Source organism: Enhydra lutris, unplaced genomic scaffold (assembly GCF_002288905.1).
Source record: "Enhydra lutris kenyoni isolate GAN:26980312 unplaced genomic scaffold, ASM228890v2 scaffoldscaffold9, whole genome shotgun sequence".
Lineage (NCBI taxonomy): Eukaryota > Metazoa > Chordata > Mammalia > Carnivora > Mustelidae > Enhydra > Enhydra lutris.
Window position 1 is genome coordinate 8,783,498 of NW_019154093.1, and position 23,829 is coordinate 8,807,326.

The 23,829-nt window shown below is 48.5% G+C and overlaps 2 protein-coding genes across 3 annotated transcripts; one reads left to right on the top strand and one right to left on the bottom strand.

The window, feature by feature from the left end:
• Positions 1-1,873: 1,873 nt before the first annotated feature.
• Positions 1,874-7,450, bottom strand: LOC111143274 (chromosome unknown C1orf109 homolog). 2 transcript variants are annotated; one of them, XM_022496901.1, is made up of 5 exons: positions 7,172-7,450; positions 6,717-6,991; positions 4,401-4,580; positions 2,720-2,838; positions 1,874-2,560 (listed from the first exon to the last, which is right to left on the bottom strand). In XM_022496901.1, exons 2-5 carry the CDS (start codon positions 6,989-6,991, stop codon positions 2,523-2,525), a joined length of 612 nt encoding a protein of 203 aa, XP_022352609.1. In that variant the 5' UTR covers positions 7,172-7,450; the 3' UTR covers positions 1,874-2,522. The 2 variants fall into 2 exon arrangements, with proteins under 2 accessions (XP_022352609.1, XP_022352610.1); XM_022496902.1 differs by having other exon boundaries at positions 2,720-2,842.
• A 359-nt stretch (positions 7,451-7,809) lies between these two features.
• LOC111143176 (cell division cycle associated 8) lies at positions 7,810-22,705 on the top strand. The gene is made up of 10 exons (XM_022496692.1): positions 7,810-8,014; positions 8,133-8,261; positions 10,087-10,127; positions 13,259-13,331; positions 15,510-15,592; positions 17,021-17,085; positions 18,141-18,236; positions 19,338-19,464; positions 20,219-20,305; positions 21,343-22,705. Exons 1-10 carry the CDS (start codon positions 7,918-7,920, stop codon positions 21,385-21,387), a joined length of 843 nt encoding a protein of 280 aa, XP_022352400.1. The 5' UTR covers positions 7,810-7,917; the 3' UTR covers positions 21,388-22,705.
• Positions 22,706-23,829: the final 1,124 nt, after the last annotated feature.

A 23,829-nucleotide genomic window follows, 5' to 3' on the forward strand; every position in this document is an offset into this window, starting at 1 on the left:
AGAAGTGGGATACACAACTTGATCCCAGGACCCCAGGATCACGACCTGAGCCGAAGGCAGTTGCTTAACCGACTGAGCCACCCAGGTGTCCCCTCTCTTTTGTTTAATGTAAAATATAACACTTTCATTATTTTTTTTTACCCTCCTGTAACTTATAAGTGAGGGGTCTGTACCCTTTACTCCACCCACCCCTGAAAATACTTTCATTATTGTTTTACAATTTCAATCTCTTCAACTCAGTCTGGTCCCGGGATCATCAGCATCAACAGTACCCGAGGTCTTGTGAGAAACATAGAATCTAGGGCGCTGCCACCCCAGGCCTACAGAATCAGAATCGACATTTTAACAAGAGCCCAGTGATTTCCATACACACTAAAACTTAAGAGACACTGGTTTAAATCTTTCCCTGGTTAACTATAAACCTTTCTAGGGATCTCCTTCATCTGCCCCAGAGCACATCATAAGGCCTGATACCCAAATGTTTTTAAGTTTTACTTACAATTATTATGGATGTGATACATTTTTTTCAAATTCCTGGAAGAATACCTATCATATTGCTAAAAACAGTAGACAGTGTGCATTGCCACTTTCTGTAATCCTTTCGTTTTTCACAATCACAATGTATTATCTTGACAGGTAGAAGCATAAAAATCTGGAAAAATAAAAGCTCTAATACGTTCATAAAACGGTATATGTGTGTAATGGTAACTACTGTAATTACGTTGAGCTATTTTTACAGATATGAAAAGATGGCCAAACTATGTTAAAAAAAAAAGATTATTTAAGTAACAGTATATGTCAAAGATACTATATTTGGGTCTTTTAAAATGTGCGATTATGGACACTGAAAGGGTATATATCAAAATATCTCTGATGTAGCTTGTTTCATACTTTTCTACAGTTACATTTTTCCTACAGTTTTCCTATGACTTTTTAAAAAGCATTAATATCACTTTTGTAGTAAGAAAAAAGTCATCTTCATTTTAAAAATATCTATACTCTTTATTAAGCCTCTTTACATCCAGTGACCCAGATTCTTCCACAGCCCCGAAGCTGACAGGTCTGGAAGTGCTCGACCATTTCACAGATGAAGGCACTGGGCTTCAGAAACATAACCCTGATGCCCCGATTCTGGGTGGTCTTCTCCCACCGTGCAGCTACTCCAAGATCAGAGGAATGTGGCAAATCAGGCACCAGCTTTGGTTAAAACCCCTGTCATTTCAGCAGTCTCTCCTCAGCCACTTACTCCCAGACGAGGGGGGTGGGGAAGAGAGGGGCAACTCCTCAAAGACAAAGCTCTGAGCATAATTCATGTTGCACCACCTCCCCCTGCTGGTGGGCTCTGGAAACTGAAGTCGACTTGAGGGTTCGGAGCCACAGCAGTTGGAAAACAGGGATGCACCGCTGGGACTTCCGGTGGTTCGCCTTGGGATTTTTCAACTCTTACAACAGTGCAAAAAGCAATACGTGTCCACCAGAAACCATACGTCACATACTGAATGTGGATCTCTTCCTGGGCTGGTGGCAGTGTGCCCCTCTCTCAGGACGCTGGGCACCAACAGCGCACACCGCATGCCGCAGCTCAGTCAGCCCAGAGATCATAAGGGTAAACGACCGATACAGCCATTTGAAGCCCGAACAGCTGTTCTGTTTTCAGTCAATTACGTGAGATAGTGAACATTTCATTGTAAAATGAAAAGCCCCTGGGGCGCCTGGGTGCCTCAGTGGGTGGTTAAGCCGCTGCGTTCTGCTCAGGTCATGACCCTAGGGATGAGTCCCACAGCGGGCTCCTTGTTTAGCAGGGAGTCTGCTTCTCTCTCTGCCTCTCCCTGCCGCTCTGCCTGCTTATGTGCTCTCTCTCTCTCTGACAAATAAATAAATAAAATGAAAAGCCCTTGTGTTAAATGATTTTGCCCAACTGTAAGCTAATGTGAGTGTTCTGGGCACATTTAAGGTAGGCTAGGCTAATGTTTGGTAGGTTAGGGGTATTAAATGCATTTTTGACTTACAATATTTTCAATTTACAAAGGGATTATCAGGATAACCTCACTGTAAGTCCAGGAAGATCGGTACTGTCTTCCATCAATTATCACCGTTATTCCTTTAAATCATCAAGAATAATCATCTTCCATCAGGGAATCAGGTACGGACACAAATACACAGAACAGGCCCGGGTGTCAATCAAGCTCAGAGCTTTGGATGGTGCCGAGGGTGGTGCCACACTCCCTTCCCTGCCCTCTCCTTCCCTACCACTTCTGTGACAGTGGCTCCTGCCCTGTTGTTCTCCTGCACCACCTTTTCTGCATTCTCTCTCTACCTCCTTCCACTGCCGAGCATCGAAAGGGCAAGGGGTGGCCCATGTGTCCTCAGCCGTGATGTCACAGGGAGAGGCCCCAGCATAAGAATGCAGTCCTCAGGCTCTAGGCACTGATTTTTCAAGTATGTCAGGTTACCATACCAGAAAGCACCAATGTCGGTCTTCAATTGTGTCCCCCTAGTCTGCTGATAAACACGTGGCTTCCTTACTCTTCCAGGAAGAAGGAAACATTCAACAGGGTATCTGGAATAGGAAGAGAGAAAAACTGGCATATCACCTCTCCAGAGAACATAAAACACCCGATTTATAAAAAATACAGGGGCACTGCAAGGGCATCTCTGTAATGCTTCTAAAGAAGTGAGACACACAGAACGCAGACATGGAGTAAATGAAAACCAGTACCTTGTACAAGGCTTTGGTGTTCATCTTCTGAAATTTGATTCCAGGCCTCGGGCAAAGCTTGGATATTTGCCAAGTCTCCCCACTGGACCGAGGACAGGAGGTACTTTCTCTTTAGGTAACTTCCTCGAAGTTAAGGACTGACTGCTCGAAAAGCAAATGAGGGCGCCTGGGTGACTCAGTCAGTTAAGCATCTGCCTTTGACTCAGATCATGATCCTGGGGTCCTGGTACTGAGTCCCACATCAGGCTCCCTGCTCAGTGGGGAGTCTGCCTCTCCCTCTACCCTTCCCCCCACTCATGATCTCTCTCTCAAATAAATAAATAAAATCTTTAAAAAAAAAAAAAAAAGCAAATGAAATGTGCTGAAGGGGGAAAATGCCCTGCGGAGAGCTATGGGAAGCTCAAAGAGTGAAAGAGGGGCTATCATTCCATTTATCAGGTGGCAGAACTCACCTATGCCACCCATCTTTACTGAGCACCTCCTCACTCACAGTGCTCTGGGGCCGGAGGGATGAGACATGGCCCCAACCACCTAGGATCTCACTGTGGTGAGGGAAAAACCAGGAACTGAAAAGAGAGAATGTCAGTGACATCAAAGAGGACACCGTGTGGCAGTTCAGAGGACGCATACCTCCCACTTAGCAGCAGGAAGATTCTGGCTGGTAGGAAGAGCATAAGCAAAGGCACAGAAGTGGGGAAGCATGGATTGGTTTCAGCGCTGAGGAAATCCTCCAATCTGGCCGGCCAGGAACAGTGTGTAGAGCAGTAGGAAAGGTGGCTGAGAAGGCAGGTTGAACCAGAACACGAAGAGCACTGAAGACCAAAGTGGGGTTTCTGGCCTGTGAACCATGGAAGCTGCTGAAAACTCGATGTAAGTGACAGGCAGAATGAAGATGTCTTCAGGATGTAGTGAGGTCACTAGCTGGAGCTGGCTCAGAGGCAAAGAAGCCAGAGAGAGAACCCCGTCAAGATGCTGCACAGACCAATGGGCCACATGAGAGGCGAGAAGCTATGGAAGAGGCAGTGCAGATAGAGAAGGAAAATCCAAGAAGCACCCAGGAAACAGAATCAAAGCACCTCACAAGTGGCTATGTGGGCATTCTTAGAACAGCACCTATCATGGCATGTAGGCAGTGCTCAGTACTGTTGGCTGCAGCTCTGTGAAAAACACAGGCTGATTATGTTACTCCTCTTCTCAAAACCTCTGAATAGCTTTCCATCTCACTCAGAGCAGAAGTCAAATCCTTTCAAAGACCTCCAAAGCCCTACAAAGTCTGGCCCTGTCTCTCTGACCATGTCTCCTATTAGGGTCCCCCTCCTCACTCTAGTCTAGCCCAGCGGCATCTGCACTATTTTCAGAACACATCAGGCACGCTACTACCTCAGGGCCTTTGCATGTGATGTTTCTTCTACCTGGGACATACTTCCCCCAAATAACACCTGATTCTCTCCCTCGCCTTTAGGTCTTTTCTTAAATGTCACTATCTGTGAGGCCTCTCCTGACTACCCTATTTAAAATCACAACTCCACCCTCCCTCCCCACTTGGCCTGCTTTATTTTTCTCTACACTCAGGGACCAAGGAGAACTGACCCCTACCATACAGTTGTATAATCTCATGAAAACTGAAATTAAAAAGACTTCCTGAAGCAGCTCTGGACACTGAAATGTGTGCAAAGGATACGAATGTCGATAATGTCTCTCGATATCCTGCAACCACTCCAACATGTCAGCCACAGACGGGCTCAGCACCGAAGCCTGCAGGACAGCATCAATGCCAATCGAGTCTGCATGCTGCTCATAGATCTCAAACACCTGCTCCACGCGCCTGCTGATGGTGTCCCGCACCTTGAGGAGGGTGGCTCTGAAGGAAAAAGTCTCCTGTTAGACAACATCATGAGAAAGGCCTAAGGCGGGGTTCCTCAACCTCAGCACACTCACATGTCAACCTGGATGGTTCTTTGTGGTGGGAGGTTACCCTGTGCATTTAGGGCACTGAGTAGCACCCTTGGCCTCTACCCACTAGATGACAAGAGCACGCCACACCCCCATCTTTCCCAAGTTGTGACGATCAATAATGTCTCCAGATACTGCCAAATGTCCCAACGGGAAAAACTGCTCTGGGGGCACATAACTACTGTGGACCTTAGGAAAGTTATTTATTCTCAGTCACGTATAAAAATGATCTGTTTTGCTCACTGCATGCCCTAAGTACTTAAAACACCAAGACTGGCACATAGAATGACAAATACAATGAATGAATCAATGAAAGGGTTCTTATGAAGATTAAATGCAATAATGCTCATAAGGTGCTTTGGGAAGTGCCTAACTCACGGTCAATAGTTATTATTCCACTGGTGACTCCAAGGGACCCAGCCACCAAGAAGGCCACAATTTCCCAAAGGGCAAAGCATTCCCTAACCTATAATTGTGGCTTTCAAAATGTGTGGCTTTGACTCACAGGTAAAAAATTAGACAAAATAATGCCCAATACTCACACACAAATAGGTCATCAACTGAAATAAGAGTTCACTACCTCAGAGCATACCGCAACGTAATTTAATTGATGCTAATCATCTCTCTTCTAATCAACTAAGAAACTAAGTCTGGTTCATCGTTATATTCCCAGCACCTTGTGCCTGGCATCCCATAGGTGCTTATTTTGTACAAATGAATATACTAAGTCCCCATATACAACCATTTCCCCTTAGTCTACAGCACAGACTATATACACCAGAAACTTCTTTTGTTCTGGTCAAGGAAAGGCCTATGTGCAGGGCGTCTGGGTGGCTCGGTTAAGCATTTGACCTGTGATTTTGGCTCGTGTCATGATATCATGGGTCATAAGATGGAGCCCCAAGTGGGGCTCTGTGCTCAGTGGGGAATCTGCTTGAGATTCTCTCTCTTCCTCTGCCCCTTCCCCACTGGTGCTCTTTCTCTAAAATAAATAAGAAAGAAAGAAAGAAAGAGCAAGCCTATGTGCCAGGTCTCTTGTCTATCCTCGATATTTATAATTTTAAAATAGAGGGTCTCATTTAGGCATACTAAGAGTTTAGAGACGTACTATGCCTGGCACAGAGACACCAACGTACAGCAGAACAGAATGGTGGTTGAACACTCTGGCCTTGGCGTTGGGCAAACTTGAGTTAGACTTCCAGCTTTACCATTTACTAGCTGTGTGACCATAGGCAATCTGACCCTCAGTTTCCTCACCAGCAAAATGGGATTAAGTAAGGTTAAATCGGAGATGTTGGAAATATTTTATGTGAGAATATATACATAAAACCCTGAGCTCTAGCACTACTAAGTTTAAAGTACAATTCCTCACTGCTTTTGACAAAAGAAGACTACAGAGAAGGACTAATTCGCTTTTTCGATTGCTTTTCTTTTCCACTGTAACTTCTACTGAGACCATCACTGTCATGCCTTACATGACAAGGGAAATGCCATAAAAGAACTTTTTCAAAGAAAGATTTATTTATTTAAGAGAGAAAAAGTCTCAAGCAGACTCCGCACTGGGTGCAGAGCCCAGTGTGGGGACTGAACTCACCTCGGGAGATCACGACCTGAGCCAAAACCAAGAAGTGGAAGCCCAGCTGACTGCACCATCCGGGTACCCCATAAAATGACTTTTTTTTTTTTTTTTAAGATTTTATTTAGTTATTTGACAGACAGAGATCACAAGTAGGCAGAGAGAGAGAGGAAGGGAAGCAGGCTCCCCGCTGAGCAGAGAGCCCGATGTGGGGCTCGATCCCAGGACCCTGAGACCATGACCTGAGCCGAAGGCAGAGGCTTAACCCACTGAGCCACCCAGGCGCCCCTAAAATGACTTTTTGATAAGAGGTCCCATTGCAACAAATGGAAAGGAGGCAAGGCTGAGACACCTCCAAATACCGTGTTCTCAAGTAAAGGGAAAAACACTTCTGAGGGATCCTAGCTACTTATTAAACACCAAGTTTTTCAATCTTTCCGCCAAGAAGGAGCGGCATTGAACTCTTACAGCTTCTCCCCTAACTTGTCCAAGACAGTGTCGCCAGCCGCCAGCTGCTTGCGCCTCAGCCGTTCCTTTAAGTCCGGGAAGGCCCGAAGTGGAGGCACATCCTCAAACCGCAGATTCTGTGCCGCCTGCAGCTGCTCCGCCAGGTTGCTGAGGGAGGCCAGGAGGGGCTGGCAGTCCCCCAGGGTGCTCTGCCACAGGCCCTGCTGCTCCTCCACCACGGGAAAGCACTTCCTCAGGGCCTCTTGCAGAGCAAGCCAAGGTTGGTCTTGAGTCATCTGCCGAGATAAAAACAGAAAGGGGGGTGGGAGGAAGCATTAGGGTCTTAACTCGGCAGGGGAAGTAGCGAGTCCAGTGATCACCGCGCGTAGGTGAAGTTCCGCTAAACCAGGGTCTCCTCACGATGGGGGCTGTGTATCCCTTCCGACAGGACGTCCTGACGCGAGGCACTGTCTTACCTTTAGGTGGGCTCCGGAGGCAGGGCCTCGGTTTCCCACCTCCTGAAGGGTTGCCTGATCAGACCTCGGAGGGGGTTCGCCCGCGGCTCGGGTAGTCTCCGGTTTCAGACTGCGGATTCCCCGGGCCGAAGCGCTGTCTCCGAACCCGTACTTCCAGAGCCAGACTCTTGTCTCCTTTCCTGGAAACTGCCGGTCGCTTTCCCTAAACCAGCAGGAAAACTTAAAGATAATGCCATCAAAGTCCGAGGACCCATCAAGGCCGCCACCAGGAGCCCGCGGGCTCTCTGCGCATGACCCCAGAACGGCTGTCGAGTCGCGAACGTATGTCGTAGACCGCAGTGCCTTCTGGGTCTTGTAGTCCTACGTGTGCATCGGCGGCCAGGCCGCGGAGCTTCCTTGTGATTGGATGCTGTGGGACCCTCCTAAGACGGCGACTTCTCATTCGTCAGCCTGTGGCAGTTTGAATTTGGTGGCGGCGGCCGCACGTCCGGTTAGGCACGAAGCTGCTCCCTCCCCTCAGCTGGAGCGGTGAGATCTTTCTCGACCCGTTTGGTGACCCGCAGGTACGTGCCTCGCGACACCTTTATGCTCGGGCCTTCAAAGGCAGGGCGCCCCCACTAGCTCCGTGGGGCGCCCGTCCTCCCTTTCCCGCTCCTCCGCGGCCTCCTTACTCTCCCTCCCCGACCTCGGCCGCTGACCTCCCAGTGGCTGCATCCCCCGCTCCCCGCAGCCTCCACCCAAGCGCCATGGCTCCGGCTAGGAAAGGCGGCAGTCGGGTGGCCAAGACGAACTCGGTTCGGAGCCGGAAGCTCGTTTCCTTTCTTCGGGACTTCGACCGCGAAGGTAGGGGCGGAGCCCGGGGCGATCGCTGGGTGTCGGTGGCTTGGGGTGCGGGCAGCAGGGTTCCAGGCCCCGTTCACCGGCCGGTGACCCGTGTTCTGTCGGCTCTGCCCTCTCGCAGTGCAAATACGATCCAAGCAAATTCAGTCGGACAGGCAGAACCTCCTCAAGGAGATGGATAACCTGTACAACATCGAGATCTTGCGGCTCCCCAAGGCGCTGCGCGAGATGAACTGGCTAGACTACTTCGGTAAGAGCTGCTGCCGTCCCCGCAGGCCTTGGCTCCGGGGCGCCTCTGTGGTCGCCTGAGTGAAGTCCTCATGATCACTTTAGGAAATTGCAGCCTTACCGCTTCCCCCGCTCCTTATCTCTCTTCCCTGCTTTACCTTTGTGCATAGAACTTAACGTCATCTACACACACACACACACACACACACACACACACACACACACCCCGCCCAGGTAAGCGAACGTCTTCTCTGAAGGAGAATTTACTGTCTAGTAAATATTTTAGGCTTTCTGTGCCAGAGGGTTCTCTGTTGCAGCTACTCAGCTCAAGCTGTTCTAGGTCCAAAACAGCTGTAATGAATGGGCATGTATGTGTCCAAGGAATATGTATTTATGGACACATGGATATGTGAATTTTGTGTGAATTTCATGTGTCACAAAACACTCTCTTTATATTATACAATCATTTAAAGACGAATAAAAGAATAACTTGGTTTGTTACCAGAGCTCAGATGGGAGGATAACCCCCAAGCAGTGGTTTCTGCATCTTATGGAACCTGTCAATTTAAAAAAAAAAAAATGAGCAAATCAAATTGTGACATGCAAGGGCTCAAGTTATTCTGGCTGGAGAAAAATTGCAACCTGTTCTCCATTCCCTTGTTAAAAGTCCAAGGACATGCAAGAGGCTTTCCTTTCTGCTGGGTTACCCTTACTTTTCCTAATTATTATCTATTACATCAGTTCCTTCCTGAATAGAAATGCATGTTCAGTTCAAATAATAGATATTTAATGATTCTTTGACTTGCCCTTTTATTTGCACGCTTCTACAAATATTCACTGAGGATGTCTCAGTCACAGTGCTAGGGGCTGAAAGTGCTTTGGGAAATAACACAGACATTGCCTGCCCTCAGGAACTTACAAGTTAGTAGAGGAGGGTCGTTTTAAAAATGCGCATGTGATTAGATAGTCAAAATCGTAGGTACCATAAAAGGGAAAGAGAAGGGGACAGTAGGTACATTTATCTAGTGCTGTACGTTTATATGTGCTAGACAGGTATTGTACTGAGTGTGTTACATGTGTTAACTGACTTTATGTTCACAACAAAGGTATTCATTGTTAATATTGCTCCTCTTTTACAGGTGACAGAATTAAGGCACAGAGAGATTAGTTACTTTGCTCAGGGTCTCATAAGCTAGTGAGTAGCAGAGGGTGTTTAAACCCAAGCACTCTGTCTGGTTCAAAGCGTGAATTCTTAACAGTTCTACAGGATACTATGAGAGTTTCTAGAAGGAGTATTAACTTAACTTTATTCTACATCTAAATCTTACACAGACCTCTTTGTTCAACACACACTGGCTGCATAACTACCCTACGCCATATTTATGCCCAAAACTGTCTTCAAGGAGTTTAGTTCAAGGCAGCAGATGGGGGGATGCTTAAACAGCTCTGAGTAGTTGTTTGGTATGATGAGAATTGAGCAACTAGGTCAGCACTTTGCCGCAACCTGTTGTCATAGAAAAATAAAGACTTTTGGGTTTGAACTGAGTTTCGAAAGACGAATTAGAAATTTTCCGGGTGCAGAGGTGCATTTCTGGTAAAGGGAATAATAATAAGCGAGGAGGGGCAGAGGCACGGGAGACGGTGGCACATCTGGGAAATAAGGACTTTGGTGTGGTGGGACCTAGAATATGCTATAAGGCGGCCAGTCAGGTGCGGAGAAAAAAGAGGTTACAAAGGGCCTTGAGTGTTGAAGCCAGGGCTTAATCTAGTCCAGTTTTAGACAGCTAATGGGAAGGTGGTTTATCATTAAGATCTGATAGTAACTAAATAAAATGTTCTTTTTAAAGCCCTTGGAGGAAGCAAACAGGCGCTGGAAGAGGCTGCAACAGTAAGTGATCTGTCCTCTTTTGGAACTGTGGTTAGTCTTTAAGTTTAATCCCGTCACAAAATCCAACCAGTGGGTGTTTACCATGGAAGAGGGCTCCTAGGGGACATGACCTGTTTGGGCCAACTGCAAAACTGTGGTTGTCAAAGGCTGAGTCTGTGAAGCCCAAATACTATCAAGTTCTACGGAGGGAGGCATTCTATTTTAGGCAGGTTCCTTGTAGCTCTCCACCCTGACCTCTCAGGCACAGCAAAAGCCTCAAGCCCAGTCCCTCTAAGCCCCTGGGTCATTACCTGACGGCCTGGTCTGCCAGGTGTCAGAGACTGTTGTTTTATTTTTATTTTATTATAAAGATTTATTTATTTGAGAGAGAGAGAGAAGGGTGGAGGGGGAGAGGGTTAGAAAAACTCAAGCAGACACCACATTGAGCGCAGACCCAGACATGGGGCTCGAACTCACCACCCCAAGATCACAGCCCGAGACAAAATTAAGAGTCGGACTCTCAACCAACCGCACCACCCAGGTGCCCTGAGACTGTTGTTTTATCACGTCATCCTCTAGAAGCTTCGCTCTTATTTGGGACTCTCAGGATTCCTCACCCTCTCTCACCTCTTTCATCCCAGCATCAGCGTTAGGATTGAAGACAGTCAGATGGGGAAGCAAAATAAAGAGTTCACATTTTAGATCTGTACTGTCCAATACAATAGCCACCATTAATCAATCAATTTGAATTAATTAAATCAATCATTAATTAATCATTAATTAAATAAATAAATCATTAGTCCATTAAAATTAATTAAATTAAAACTTCAGTCTCTCAGAGACACTAGTCACATTTCAAATATTGACTAGCCACACATGACTAGTGACTACATATTGGTAGCCCAGAAATAGAGCATTTCTACCCTTACAGAAAGTTTTGTTATACAGTGTTGGGAACTAGTCCATAATGGTCTTCACAGAGACCCTAGGCACTCTAAAATCAGACAAAAACAATGCGCATACATACATGCATTTGTTATCTTTCTGGAGAGAATGTTTATTATAACCTTCATCAGGTTTATAGAGTGAACCCAAAAATCTACCTCCTTTTCTGCGTTATTAGGATCTCTTGGAATCTCAGGGTTTGAAGGGACCTGACTACACAGGGTACATGGTAGCATTGAATGGCAGATCTCCACCTGCCTCAGAAGTTAAAGGTGTTTCAGAGCAGTTGTTCAGTCAGGAAAAAGAGTTTGGAGATGAATATTATAGGAGTGGAGTGGGGATCACTGAAAAGTAAAATCAAGAGCCAGTAAAACATTCTTAGTTCTGGCTTTCTCTTTCTTTGTAACATGTTCCCACCTCCACACACCCAGATCTGGTGTTTCAAAAGACTTACCTCTGAGATGAATTATACTCGTTAGCTAATGCATCACCCTCATTTTAATTAATTAGACATACAGAACTACAAATCAGAGAGCTTCTAGTGTAATATGAAATAGCCGGTGTCATCACACCAAATCAAGAGAATTGTAGCCTTAGCTAATATGCGTTAGAACTCAGGAAAGGAATGATACTTTGGCACAAAAGTTCATAATGATTAGGTATGTGGGGGTCTCCCAAGACCACTCCCAGGAAGACTCACAGAACTGAGCATATAGTCCTACTCATGGCTGTGATTTATTACGTGAAAGGATATAAAGCAAAATCAACAAAGGGAAAAAGTGCCTGGGCCAAAGTTCAGAGGAAACCAGGTGTAAGCTCCCAAGAGTCCTCTCCCAGTGGAGTCACATGTGACACCTTAATTCAACACACATGAAACGGTGTCTACCAGAAAAGCCTATTAGACACTCAATACCCGGGATTTTCACTGGGGGCTTGTCACATAGGCATCGTCTGCCTAGCTTGTACCAAAATTCCAGACTTCCAGGAGGAAAACAGGTGTGCAGCATAAGCCATGTTGTTTGTACAAAGCTTAGGCCCAGACAGCCATTCTAACCAGGGAATGGTGGGAATCCTGAAATCCGAGTTCTCACGCAAGCCGCAAGCCCATGCATGCAAATAGGCCTCTCTATGGATATCAGTCTTAGGCCTGTTAACTCTTCTACACAAAGATAATCAGCGGCCTGCCACCACTGACACCTTCATAACGCGCAAGTTGTTTCTAGAGACGGCACCTAGTTGGCCACTGTCCACTCCATCGACCACTCCAGACCTTAGTAAGCTCCTATAGCGCTGTCTCTTGCTGAGACTGGACAGCCTCAGAATGCTCCTTCGAGCACTCCCCGGACTCCCTACCAGTCTGGAGATGAAACCTGTCATCCCTAGTCTGTAACACCTCCTCTGATACTTACATGTGTCCTGCCAGAAAAGGCAGAGAAGCATGCCTGCTCGTAGCTCTTCTCATTCACGGAGGTAGTCGCCAATGGGAGCACATTTAATTAGAATGGTGATGACTAGAAGCCTTTTTGAAGGGCCTGTGGGTGCAACAGAAAACCTTATTGACTCTCTAGACGTTAAAAAGGAGAAAAGTCTAGTACAACACCAAGTGCAGAGAACGTGAGTCATTAGCAACCTGTATTGTTTGCCAACGGGACATAATCAAATGCAACCACTTTCCCTGAGTGTACAGCCAAGAGGAAACTTGGACATGTGCATCAGACACATGAAGAAGTTGTTTAGAGTAGCAAAAGACTGTTGACAGGAGATTGGAGAAATTAATTATGAAAGAGTCACACGGTGGGATGCTACATGACAGTGAAAACAAACTACGCCAGAAGCGGCAGAAGCGAAACCAAATAAAATATTATTTAACCACATATACCTTTGTTAAAAAAACAAACAAACAAAAAAAAAAAACCACACAAACATGCTTTCCTTTAAGCAGATGCAATGATAGTGGTCACCTTTGGGAGAAGACAAGGAAATAGAACAGGAAAGACTACAGAGCTAGAAGCAAGTAATCAGCAATGTTTTAGATCTTGGGTTGTATAGTGCATTTATAGGAGCTCACTAAAATCATGTTATAACTAATACGTAACAGTCTTATAAGTAATAAATAATATGTTTTTGAAATTAATTGTTTTGAGTCTTAAAATATTCCCCATATTTGATGGAATATGCCTGGTGTTTTCTGGCTGTGTTGGCAACAGGCGGACCTGGATATCACAGAAATAAACCGACTAACAGCAGAAGCTATTCAGACACCCTTGAAATCTGCCAAAAGTGAGTACTTTTCAAAACCCCTTGTTGAACTGGGAGAGTGGAGGCCAGGTGGCAGGCCGGCAGCTCAGAGAGGCCTCAGTGGTAGGGACTCTTCCCTCTAATGCCTGGTCCTCGGTCTTGCAAATCCGATAATGTGGTTTTGGCCGCTGCATTGAGTTCATCATATGCAGGACTGATAGTGAGCAAACTGCCGGCCATTGTGGGGGCAAGAGTGAGAGTGGAAGGAGAGGGGAAGCTGTGTGGGAAGCATGACTGCCCCTGGCTCCGCCAGTTAGAGGGTGGCAGGACTGAGGGGCGTTACGGGACATGGTGAGGCCCGCCAAGGCACCCCTGTGTGATCAGAAACGCTGAGAGAGAATTGTGAAAGGACCAGTATCCTCCGGGCGCCATCCCACGTTCTTGGACTCAGTGATCTGCTGCGGAAAATCATCCCTCCCTCATACCCCACGCTCAGAGAAATGCTGTCCCAAAGGGAACATGTTTGGGAAACCGGGTCGTGACCTGTGAGAATCATGGAGCAGGGACAGGATGAGCCCTACTACAGACTTTGTGTCACTGTCATTAAGCTTTCATAGCTCAGTGCATCCACATCTTATGAGGTGAGGCCTGACCCAGGGCCTGGATCTTGACCAGGGCACTTCTCCACTGGGGTGGGCCAGAAACACGGCCCAGTTCTTAGTCCATTTTGCTTTCCGTCGAATGACCTTGTAGCACGAAGAGAGCAGGAGTTTTCACTTTGCTGGTGTCACACTCCAGTGCTGCCTTGGTGAGATTACGACAGAATTGGGCTCAGGTGTTCCTGGAGATCCTTGGCCGCATATTTATAGTGTGTTAGTTCACTTTGGGTTGTCTCCACATTTGGGGAATACTGATTTCTCTTCTGGATTCCACAATTTTGCTCAAGTGGTGGGGGAGGGGGTCTTCTGATCTCACCTGTGGGAACAGACACACCAGGATCCAAGTCAACCAACAGTAAAACTTGGTTTTGTGCCCTCTTGACCATTGGGCTTTGTCTACATTATAAGCTAGTTCCAAAAAGGAAAAAAAAAAGATAAATATATTATTTAATGTGTCAGAAAGTAAAAAGCTAAAAAGCTGTCCCGTCTGAGACCCTACCCCCATGATCAGATGCCTGAATTATCTCTGGAATCCCTGCTCAAGATTGTCTGGCTCGGGTTTATACAGAGCTAGCATGAGACACTAACTTCCATCACTAAACAGCTATGGTGCTTAGAAAGTTTTCTAATCTATATAAATAATAATATTGTAATAAATAATAATTTTTTTTTTTTAAGATTTTATTTATTTGACAGAGAGAGAGAGATCACAAGTAGGTAGAGCGGCAGGCAGATAGGGGCGGGAAGCAGGCTCCCTGCCAAGCAGACAGCCCAATGAGGGGCTTGATCCCAGGACCCTGAGATCATGACCTGAGCTGGAGACAGAGGCTTAACCCGCCCAGGTGCCCCATAAATAATTCTTATGACACGTGTCCTGTACTGTCAAAAGGGCTTTATGTGGGCTCCTGGGTGGCTCAGTTGGTTAAGTGACTGCCTCCGGCTCAGGTCAAGATCCTGGAGTCCCAGGATCGAGTCCCACATCAGGCTCCCCGCTCTATAGGGAGTCTGCTTCTCCTTCTGACCTCTTTCCTCTCATGCTCTCTCTCTCTCTCTCAAATAAATAAAATCTTTTAAAAAAGGGGGGGTGCTCTATGTTCATGCATTCCACAGACACTTAAACACTCACAGGCACAATTCTAGGGTTTGAGGAAATAGAAACAAAAATAGCAAAGATGCTGTTCTTGCAGAGCGCATTCCAGGTCTCACTGTCCCTGTGAAGTGACTACTCCCTTTTATAGATGAGGACACTGAGGCAGTGCAGTGAAAGCCCCATGACCTGGGCGGTGCTAGGACCGGGCCTCACGCTCAAGTCTAGCTGAGTCCAGCGTCTGCACTCTCAGCAGAATGCTGGGTATCATGTGGGCTTCGTTAATCAGTCTGGTTAGTTTTCTCTGTCTAAACCCTCTTTAAAAAAAAAAAAAAAAGTCATCTTGTTTATATTCAAAGTCTATTTCTTGATTACAGCCAAAGATCTCATACGTTTTATTTCCTCCAAGAAACATGAATGCATGAAAATTTACTCCTATGAGAAAGATGACTCTGTTAAAACTGTTTCTTACAGCACGAAAGATAATGAAATTGGATGAAATGATAGTGGAAGAAGAAGAAGAAGAAAATAAGAAAAAGAATCTTCAAACTTCAAGAGTAAATAGGCACTTGTGTTTGGGGCTGGGAGCTGACAGGGGACAGGGAAACACAAAAATACCTAACATCCCTGTGCCCCACCCTGACCCACCAGCGTTCACTGTTTCGCAGAGAATAACCACTTTAATGGCTCATATGAAAGCCCTCAGAGAAGTGGGTACACAGCACATAGAAGGCAGAAGAGGAAGCTATCAAATTTTACCTCCCTGCTTAGGGTACACCCATGCTTTTAAAAGTGAGGGGGATTTCACTAGCTGAAGAAGAAAGGGCAGGGAAGCCCAGGAGGAGATAGATAGGAACGTTCCCTCAAGTTCCATTTAAAGAACAGGAAGCCATTGGGGATGACAGGGCTATAAGCTATGGGTGGTCTGCCTACAGGAGGGCCTGAAGATGAATGGCCTTGTGTGCCGAGCTCAGAAGTTTGCATTTCATCAGGTTGGTCACACTGAGTGACAAATCGACGAGGGGGAAAAACCGGAGACAGGGAAACCAGTTGGGAGGTTGTTGTAATTCTTAAACTGAGGCCCTCATGCTATACACAGAGAAGGGATTTTTTTTTTTAAAGATTTTTATTTATTTATTTGACAGAGATCACAGTAGGCAGAGAGAGAGGAAGGGAAGCAGGCTCCCTGCTGAGCAGAGAGCCCAATGCGGAGCTCGATTCCAGGACCCTGGGATCATGACCTGAGCCGAAGGCAGAGGCTTTAACCCACGGAGCCACCCAGGTGCCCCAGAAGGGATAGTTTTGACAAATGTGAGCAGGACCAGTGGAGGAAGGGAGGAAGCAGCGATACCTGATCGGTTTCTAGCCTAGGTGCCCCTCATCCATGGAAGGCGGCCCACAGGAGGGTGCTGGGTTCTGGTGAAGGCGAGCAGCCGGGGTGCCAATTACCTGACACGTTGAAGGGTCCATCCTTTTCTGAAATTTCAGCCTGAAGTTCAGGGAAAAGTAGGAGGTTGAGAGGCACACTGACTCCTAGCGTGGGCATCGATGAGGTCGTATGGGGTCGTATGGGGAAGGCATGAGGACAGGTGCCTAGAGGGAAGCTGGAAAGAGGAGCTTAGGCAGCAGCCTGTGCAGGAACAGCCAGAGCAGCGGGGAAGATTGGGCACCCCAGGATGGCCTGAGTGACCTTCACAGAAGCATTGCATGGGGGAGTGATGGGGGCTGGCCAGGCTACAGTCAGTTTAAGAGATTTACCTTTAATCTTGACCAAAACTGTCCACTTTGAAGACCTAAGCGGTGGACGTCCTTAGTTCACCCACCATGTTCTGTATTACTTACGGCACTCACTTCCGGGAGATAGAGCTCATGTTCATCAATTCACATTTCCAGACTTGACCCCCACCCCTCCTTTTCTTACCTGCTTTCGCTTTCCCCTTTTTGGGGCTTCTTATAACCATAGTGTCATTTGATTGTGAATCCAGGTCAAAAGGTGTCCTCCATCCAAGAAGAGAACCCAGTCCATACAAGGAAGAGGCAAAAGCAAAAGGTGACGGCTTTTCTAAATGTCCGTGTGTGTTTTGGTTTTATTGGAGAGCCCCATCCATCACGGCAGAGACGGGGTGCAAGGGTTTTTGTGGCCTGTGCTTGAATAGAACTTGAATCTCCAAGCTCGAGGGGCCTCTAGAAATGATCTGACCCAACGTGTTCTCCAGTTCTGCCCATGTTCTCTATCCTCCCCTACCTTTTTTGTTTGTTTTAATCACACCAGGGAGAGTGAGGACTGGAAACCTATCATAAGGACTGTATATTTTGTGCATTTGCCTGACAGCCCACGTGCAGAGCCCCCCCCCCCACCCTGGGGCCAGTCACAGAGTGACTTACCTACCTACTGTTGTTCCTTGAGATGGTCCACCTGTTTCCTAATCAGTAAAGAATGGACTTGAACTGATTATACTGGGCCCTGCTAAACCATTTAGGATGGGGAACGGGGGGGCCACATCTCAAGAAGCTTAGAAAGTAGTGGCTGGGATGTGTGTCTGTGAAGGACACTCCCTGAGCAATGGTGGCTGCCTAGCAAGAGGGCAGGAGCTCCCGCTAAGGGGCCCTCGGGCTGTGGAGAAGGTGTCTCCTTCCTCCTGTTCCGTCAGCCTGACTCAGAGGCCAGACTCTGGAGGCTTTCTGCCCAGCTTCAGAGCTCTGGCTTCCCCCCTTCATTGGCTCTGTGATCTTGGCCAAGTTGCTGGAGTCGGTATGCTCGAGTTTCTGTGGCTGAAAACGAGGATCACAGCTGTGTGTCTCAGGTCGTTGGGAGGGCTGCACGAGCTGGCGTATGCGAGGCGCTCGGGACATAGCCGCATGGTCAGCGCCCTCCACGTGTGACCTATGGACGTATTGGCCACTTTTTTTTTTTAAGATTTTATTTATTTATTTGACAGAGATCACAAGTAGGCAGAGAGAGGGGGGGAAGCAGGCTCCCTGCTGAGTAGAGAGCCCCATGTGGGGCTCTATCCCAGGACCCTGAGACCATGACCTGAGCTGCAGGCAGAGGCTTTAACCTCCTGAGCCACCCAGGCGCCCCTAATGGCCACTTCTTACCCACAGGTCAAGCCATTATAACACTGTCACCCCAGCTGTGGGCCGGCTGGAGTTGTCTATGGTGAAGCCAACCCCAGGCCTGACCCCCAGGTTTGACTCGAGGTGAGTAATGGGGGCGGCCCCTGCATCTGATGGGAGCCCACCGTTCGCCTCAGTCCATAAGAAGAGCTAGTGGGAAAACATGGCTCCTTGGCCCCGCAAGGCCTCTTGGAAGAGGGTAGCTATCTGGGCTTCTGAGCGTCTGCCTCTCCCCAAAGTGCAGGTTCACCTGTTTTCAGCAACAGCATAAGTCTTTATTTGATGAGAGGCAGAGAACATTCTGCCTCTGAGGACTAGGAGGCCTCTAGGGACTCTTGCTCAGCCTTTTTTGAAATGGGTAGGTACTCTCCTGTATCCTTGGTGAGAGTGCGGATGGACACCACATCACGCTAGGGAGACTGACGTGACCCAGGCTGGAAGCTAATCTCTTCCACCAACTGGTCAACTGGACAGGAGATGCTCTGGGGCCAGAAAGAGGCGATTCTATGTGCTGATGGAGCAGCGTCGTGGCCACGGGCACCTCCCAGCACGCTGCATGACAGCGTGTCCTAAGTGATCCCATTTGTGTTTATACAGAGGATGTTTCTGGAAGGCATTAAGGATTTGAAAGTCAGAATCTCTGGGGTGAGGAGAGGGAGGGAGAAAGACTTCTTTTAATTCCCAGTCTTGAACTGTTTTTTTCATATGCACGTAAAGCAAAGGACATTTAGAGAAAAACAGGTAGCAGGATTTTAACTGTCTGAGAAAGTTTATTTGGGAATTAATATAATGATGTAAGCTCTGAATCCTCCTTTTTTGACCCTGGAAAATTCCTCTTGCTGGAAGCACTTAGCCACTCTTGGAAGTGCATTAACCGTAGTTTATTTCTGGCTCTGTGGATGGATGGATGACTGGTGTCCATGCAGAGCTTGGAACCTAAGATTTCCATGGATAAGAACTGACTTTGGCTACATGCGTGTTTGATCATTACAAGCTCCCTTCTCCAGCTGTGTGTAGTCATTACTGTTTAAAAAGACTTTTTGCCCTAAATTTAGAACTCGCCTTCTTAGAAATGCAGGATTTGAAAACTACAGCTTGAGGCCAGATGGGGGTTGGAAGAGCTCATGGCGCCTTGTGTCACTCACTCTGCCAAGCCATCTTGACAGAGATCTTCCCACTTCACAGGGTCTTCAAGACCCCGGGCCTGCGGACCCCAGCAGCCAGAGAGCGGATCTACAACGTCTCTGTGAATGGCAGCCCTCTTGCTGACAGCAGAGAGGTTTTCCTCACGGTGCCGGTGGGCGGTGGAGAGGTGAGCGTCTCACAGGGCGGCCGGGCCACCACGCGCAACTCCCTGGGCATTTCTTTCCTTGGCCCATCACCCACTTCTCATCCCCACAGTCCTTTGGGTTGCATGGGTCCTGATGCGCACACTTCCGCAGGACTCAGAACCAGTTTTCTCGCCCAGGCTGGGCTCCTTGCCCGGCTCCGTGTTCCGTTTGTTCATCAGCTGACATTTGCCCACCTGCATTGTGGCTCCCCGCAGGTGTAGACGACGTGCTTCCTGCTCTTGAGAATGCGTTCAGTAGCCAAGATAGGTTCACAGTCAAGTCTAGTGGCACGTGACATGGACAGTAAGGGACACCCTAAAGGGAGTGCATAGGAAGGCAGCATCAGGGTATGTGCTCTAGAAAGGGGAGCGTGAACTGTGTCTCCCACTCTGGAAAAGCCAGAGGGGTTCTGACTCGGGCTGAGCCCAGTTGCCCCGAGCTGAGTGGAACTAGTTGCAGACGTCAGCTCCCAGGAGGGAGGGAAGGTGTGTCTCAGTTGTGTCTGCAGGGCACTTCTAAGCTCATGTCTCTGCCCTTAGTCCCCACAGGCCAGTGAGAAACACTGCTGTTGTTATCTCCTCAGGGCAAGCACCTCTCCTAACTGCCTTGACTGCCCCCGCTCCCCCTGCCCAAAGTGCAGGATATCAAAGGGACCCCTGGGGCACAGTGGGCCCTTGAGTGCAGGGTCCTGCCCCGGGGGACATGGCAACTGAGCGCACCCCGCTGTCCACACAGAGCATGCGATTGCTGGCTAGTGACTTGCAGAGGATGGACATCGCACAGCTGGACCCCGAGGCCTTGGGAAACATCAAGAAACTCTCTGTGAGTCTCGTAACCCTCTGCTTGCTCAGTTCAGCTGTACTTAGGATTGTCTTTCTGCCTGGGCTTCACACTTAGCATTGTGCTGTCTTCTTCCCCCAAGGGACTGTAGCTGTTTTTACCCCGCAGCACTTCCGTCCCTGGACTGATGCTGCCTTTCAGTCTCTCCCGGGCTGCTGCCACAGAATTTCCACGGTAGACTCAGACTTCTGCCTCAGTTGGGGCAGTTGGTGCCGAATGCAAGGGCGTGGTTGACTGCCAGGGAAGGAAGCTTCCTGGAGGGAGGGAGGGGCTTGTTCCGAGGAGTCCCGCAGAATCAGAGACCGGTGGAACAGCCAGGCCCTCTGGAGCCGGGGGACCGTCAGTGACAGTGTGTGGAGCTCCATTCTGGTGCTCCCGTAGCCTCTCTGTCTGAAGCCCACGCATGCGCTTCTCCAACGCTCCTCCATCCCTCCCTCTCGTCAGAGAGCCTCCTCCAGGGTGCTCTGGGTCCCCACTCCTTCTCCTTCAATACTGGCTTGCTTGTGACTTCCGGCAGCCGCACTCCCAACTCTGACTTCGCTGCTCTGATGCCCAGCACTGACTGTCCCCTTCTTGTCGCCCCTTCAGTTCTCAGAAGGAAAAGTAAATTGATTCAGCTTTGGTCAGATGGGTCTCCGTGGTCCAGTCAGCACCGTCTCGGGCGGTGGATGGGACCCCCCCTTCTGGGGGGGGTCTGTGAAGGGTACATCCAGGGCACACGGCCCGGTGTCAAGGGCCCACACATACCTAACCGCCCAGATCCAGTGACGTTCATCCTCTCGTCTGCACCCATAGCACGACTGGCTCATCTGAGGTCTTGTTTTACTCCCGCGTTCAGATGAGGAGTGGGCATTCAGAACAGTTACTTAGTTTGTGATCCAGCTAGAGTGCGGAGGGCTGAGATCCACTCAGTCCTGCCCACCCCAAATCCGGGGTCCCCCGACGTGACTGTCAAGTGGCTACCAGGCACGTGTGGTCAGTGGCCTTTTCTCTCAGTGACCTGCCCCATTCCTTTGTAGAGCCGCCTTGCCCAGATCTGCAGCAGCATACGGACTCACAAATGAGGCTGCTGTCCCAAGAAACCGAGCTTGACGGGATGGACTTTCTGCGGGCACTTCCGGGACCCTGAAGAGACTTCTTCCCTTCAGGCTGTTTGAGTGTGAAGTTCCAGAGCAGGGAGTGGTGTTCCTCTGGGAGAATTCCGGAAGCGGGGAGACACACTGCTCCCCCATCGGTTAGATTAAGCTTTGCTGTTCACGCCTCCCAACCCGACTTCCTGCTGCATCCATGCAGTCGAAACCTCCTGTCACTCTCCTGGCAGAATTCTCCTTCCTGCTCTTAGAGCTGCTGCCGTCTGCCTCCTGTAACCCAGCCTCCTCTCCGTCCTGCCGTTACTTCGGTGGAGGTGGCGGGAGAGAACCTCAGGTTCCCAGGAAAACCACCTGCTCCCCCTCCTCAGAGAACCCTCTGCATCCGGCATTTCTGCTCTGTGTTGCTTGAGGCTGGGAGTTTTAGGCTCAAAGCAGTGAGAGCTCTGGGCCATGGGAGGACAGACCCAGAAAGCTGGGAGGAACCGTGCAAATGGGGACAGGACAGCAGAATGGGACGTGTCCCAGCAGTAGACACAGCAGAGCCCATCTCAGCCCAGCCCCAGCCCTGCTTTCTGCGGTGGTGGATACTCAGTGAGGCTTCAGGATCTTACACCCGCTGTGCGCAGTAGTTTTTTCCAAGCTGACTGTGGAACCGGGGTTTGTATTTATCCCTTTACCGAAGACCAAAAACTGGTTTGGAGGCAGCTTCCACGTCTGGCACCTCTACCTCTCTAGATGGTAGGAATTTGGATAAGAGAATTCTAGGGCTAGTTTAGTCTAGGGTTTTACGAGACCAGCTGCAGAGAAACGATCTCTAAGCTCTCCGTGGTCCAGTGGTCCCTGCCAGGTCCACAGACTTCACAGAGAGCACTTCCTCTTACGGGGCTCACTGGGGGGCAGGTGTGAATTGCCTGGTGGCCTCATTCCACGTGTTTGGCCTGTGCTCCGGGCATCGGCTAGTTACTCAGAGTCCGCCCCATGGTCCCTGTGCTCCAGCCTGCACCTCCACCCCGACGAATCATGAGATGTGGTCCAAAAGTACAGAAACTCAGGAGTTCCCGCCCCATGCTCGAGGGCCCCGTGTCCTCCTGTGTGGCTCTGTGTTCTACTCCATGTCACTTTGCTCTGTGACCCTTCCTAGCAATCCAGTCCTGTTGCAGTTGTATTCCTTTCAAGTTGTTTTATTCTCCCTTTCCTGAGACTTTTGTGCATATTGTGTTCCTGATTAATGGCATCTTTTAAGCTGTTGTAATTAGGGCTACTGAAAGGTACCCGTTTTCAATAAATTGTGGGTTGGTTTGTTTTTAATCAATATTCAGCCTATCTGTCCTCTCCAAGCTGCGCTACCTGGACTAGAGGCCGTCTGGGAGCTGAAGCTGTCGGAGTGGGGGGCTCTGAGCAGCTGCTTCCCTCAGAAGATACAGAAACCTCTCCCGTAGCAGAATCTCTCTGATACCTGAAGAAGGGGCTCCTCACCCCAACCTGCAGGCCATAGGTAACCTATCCCAAGTAGGTTTCCCTCGACACCTTTGTTCACAAGAAATTGACACATGGGAGGACACAATCTAGGCTCTGCGTAGTTCACCCACTGAGTCAAGGCTTGTTGGTCAGGAGCAAAGCAGGAGCACAGACAATACAGTTTTCGTGCTTCTCACTTCCAGAGTTCCAGAGCTCTGGCAGACCTGCCTGCCCAAAATTCTCTCTGCACTGAAAATGATCCACAGGGACCTGACGGCAGAAGAGCAGAATGGGTCCTTATCTAGCCTTTCATCTGGCACTGACACTGATGGATGGGGAGGGGTCCCGTGGTCAGTGGCAACTCTGAAATAAAGGTTACTCATTTCAAGGGACTTTGTCACCAAACCTGAGGCTTCTCCCCTTTCCTTCATCCTCTGGTGTGGTGTCAGGCCTGGCATCAAGGAAACACTTAGGACCCAAACTGCTTGACCCAGAGACATCCTCACCCTATTTTATCCCACTAGCACCACCGCCTAAATGAACCCAGGTATAGGCCATGTGTAGTGTGTAGTATGTAGCAGGTGCCTAATAGATGCTAGTCATGTGATGAAAATCGAGAGTCTTTCGTCCCATATAAGGGGTGAACGTGGAGGGTAATGAGTTCCCCATCCCAGGACTGAAAGCATGGGCTGAACTATCACAGGGTTGGGATATCGCAAAGAAAATTTAAATTCTACTGCCAGCACACAAACCAAACATACACATTCACTGGATTTTGTTTTTTCAAATTAGTTACAATTTTAAAATTGTGAGATTTCGCAAAAATGATTGCTAGCCTCCAAAAAATAAGATCTGGTAACACAGCCAGCTGGAGCTGAGAGCTGCTTTCCTTAGAGAATCCTCTCCCCATTCAAAATAACCCCTGCTAGATCACTTCCCTTTGTTACATGCCTCACC

Excerpts from the sequence above, each read along its gene's own strand:
- LOC111143274 (XM_022496901.1), bottom strand. The coding sequence starts at position 6,991 with ATGACTCAAGACCAACCTTGGCTTGCTCTGCAAGAGGCCCTGAGGAAG. Across the intron at positions 4,581-6,716 it reads GACAAGTTAGGGGAGAAGCT|AGCCACCCTCCTCAAGGTGC; the intron begins GTAAGAGTTCAA and ends TTTTTCCTTCAG. Across the intron at positions 2,839-4,400 it reads GAGAGACATTATCGACATTC|TTACCTAAAGAGAAAGTACC; the intron begins GTATCCTTTGCA and ends ACTTCGAGGAAG.
- LOC111143176 (XM_022496692.1), top strand. The coding sequence starts at position 7,918 with ATGGCTCCGGCTAGGAAAGGCGGCAGTCGGGTGGCCAAGACGAACTCG. Across the intron at positions 13,332-15,509 it reads ACCCTTGAAATCTGCCAAAA|CACGAAAGATAATGAAATTG; the intron begins GTGAGTACTTTT and ends TGTTTCTTACAG. Across the intron at positions 15,593-17,020 it reads AGAATCTTCAAACTTCAAGA|GTCAAAAGGTGTCCTCCATC; the intron begins GTAAATAGGCAC and ends TTGTGAATCCAG.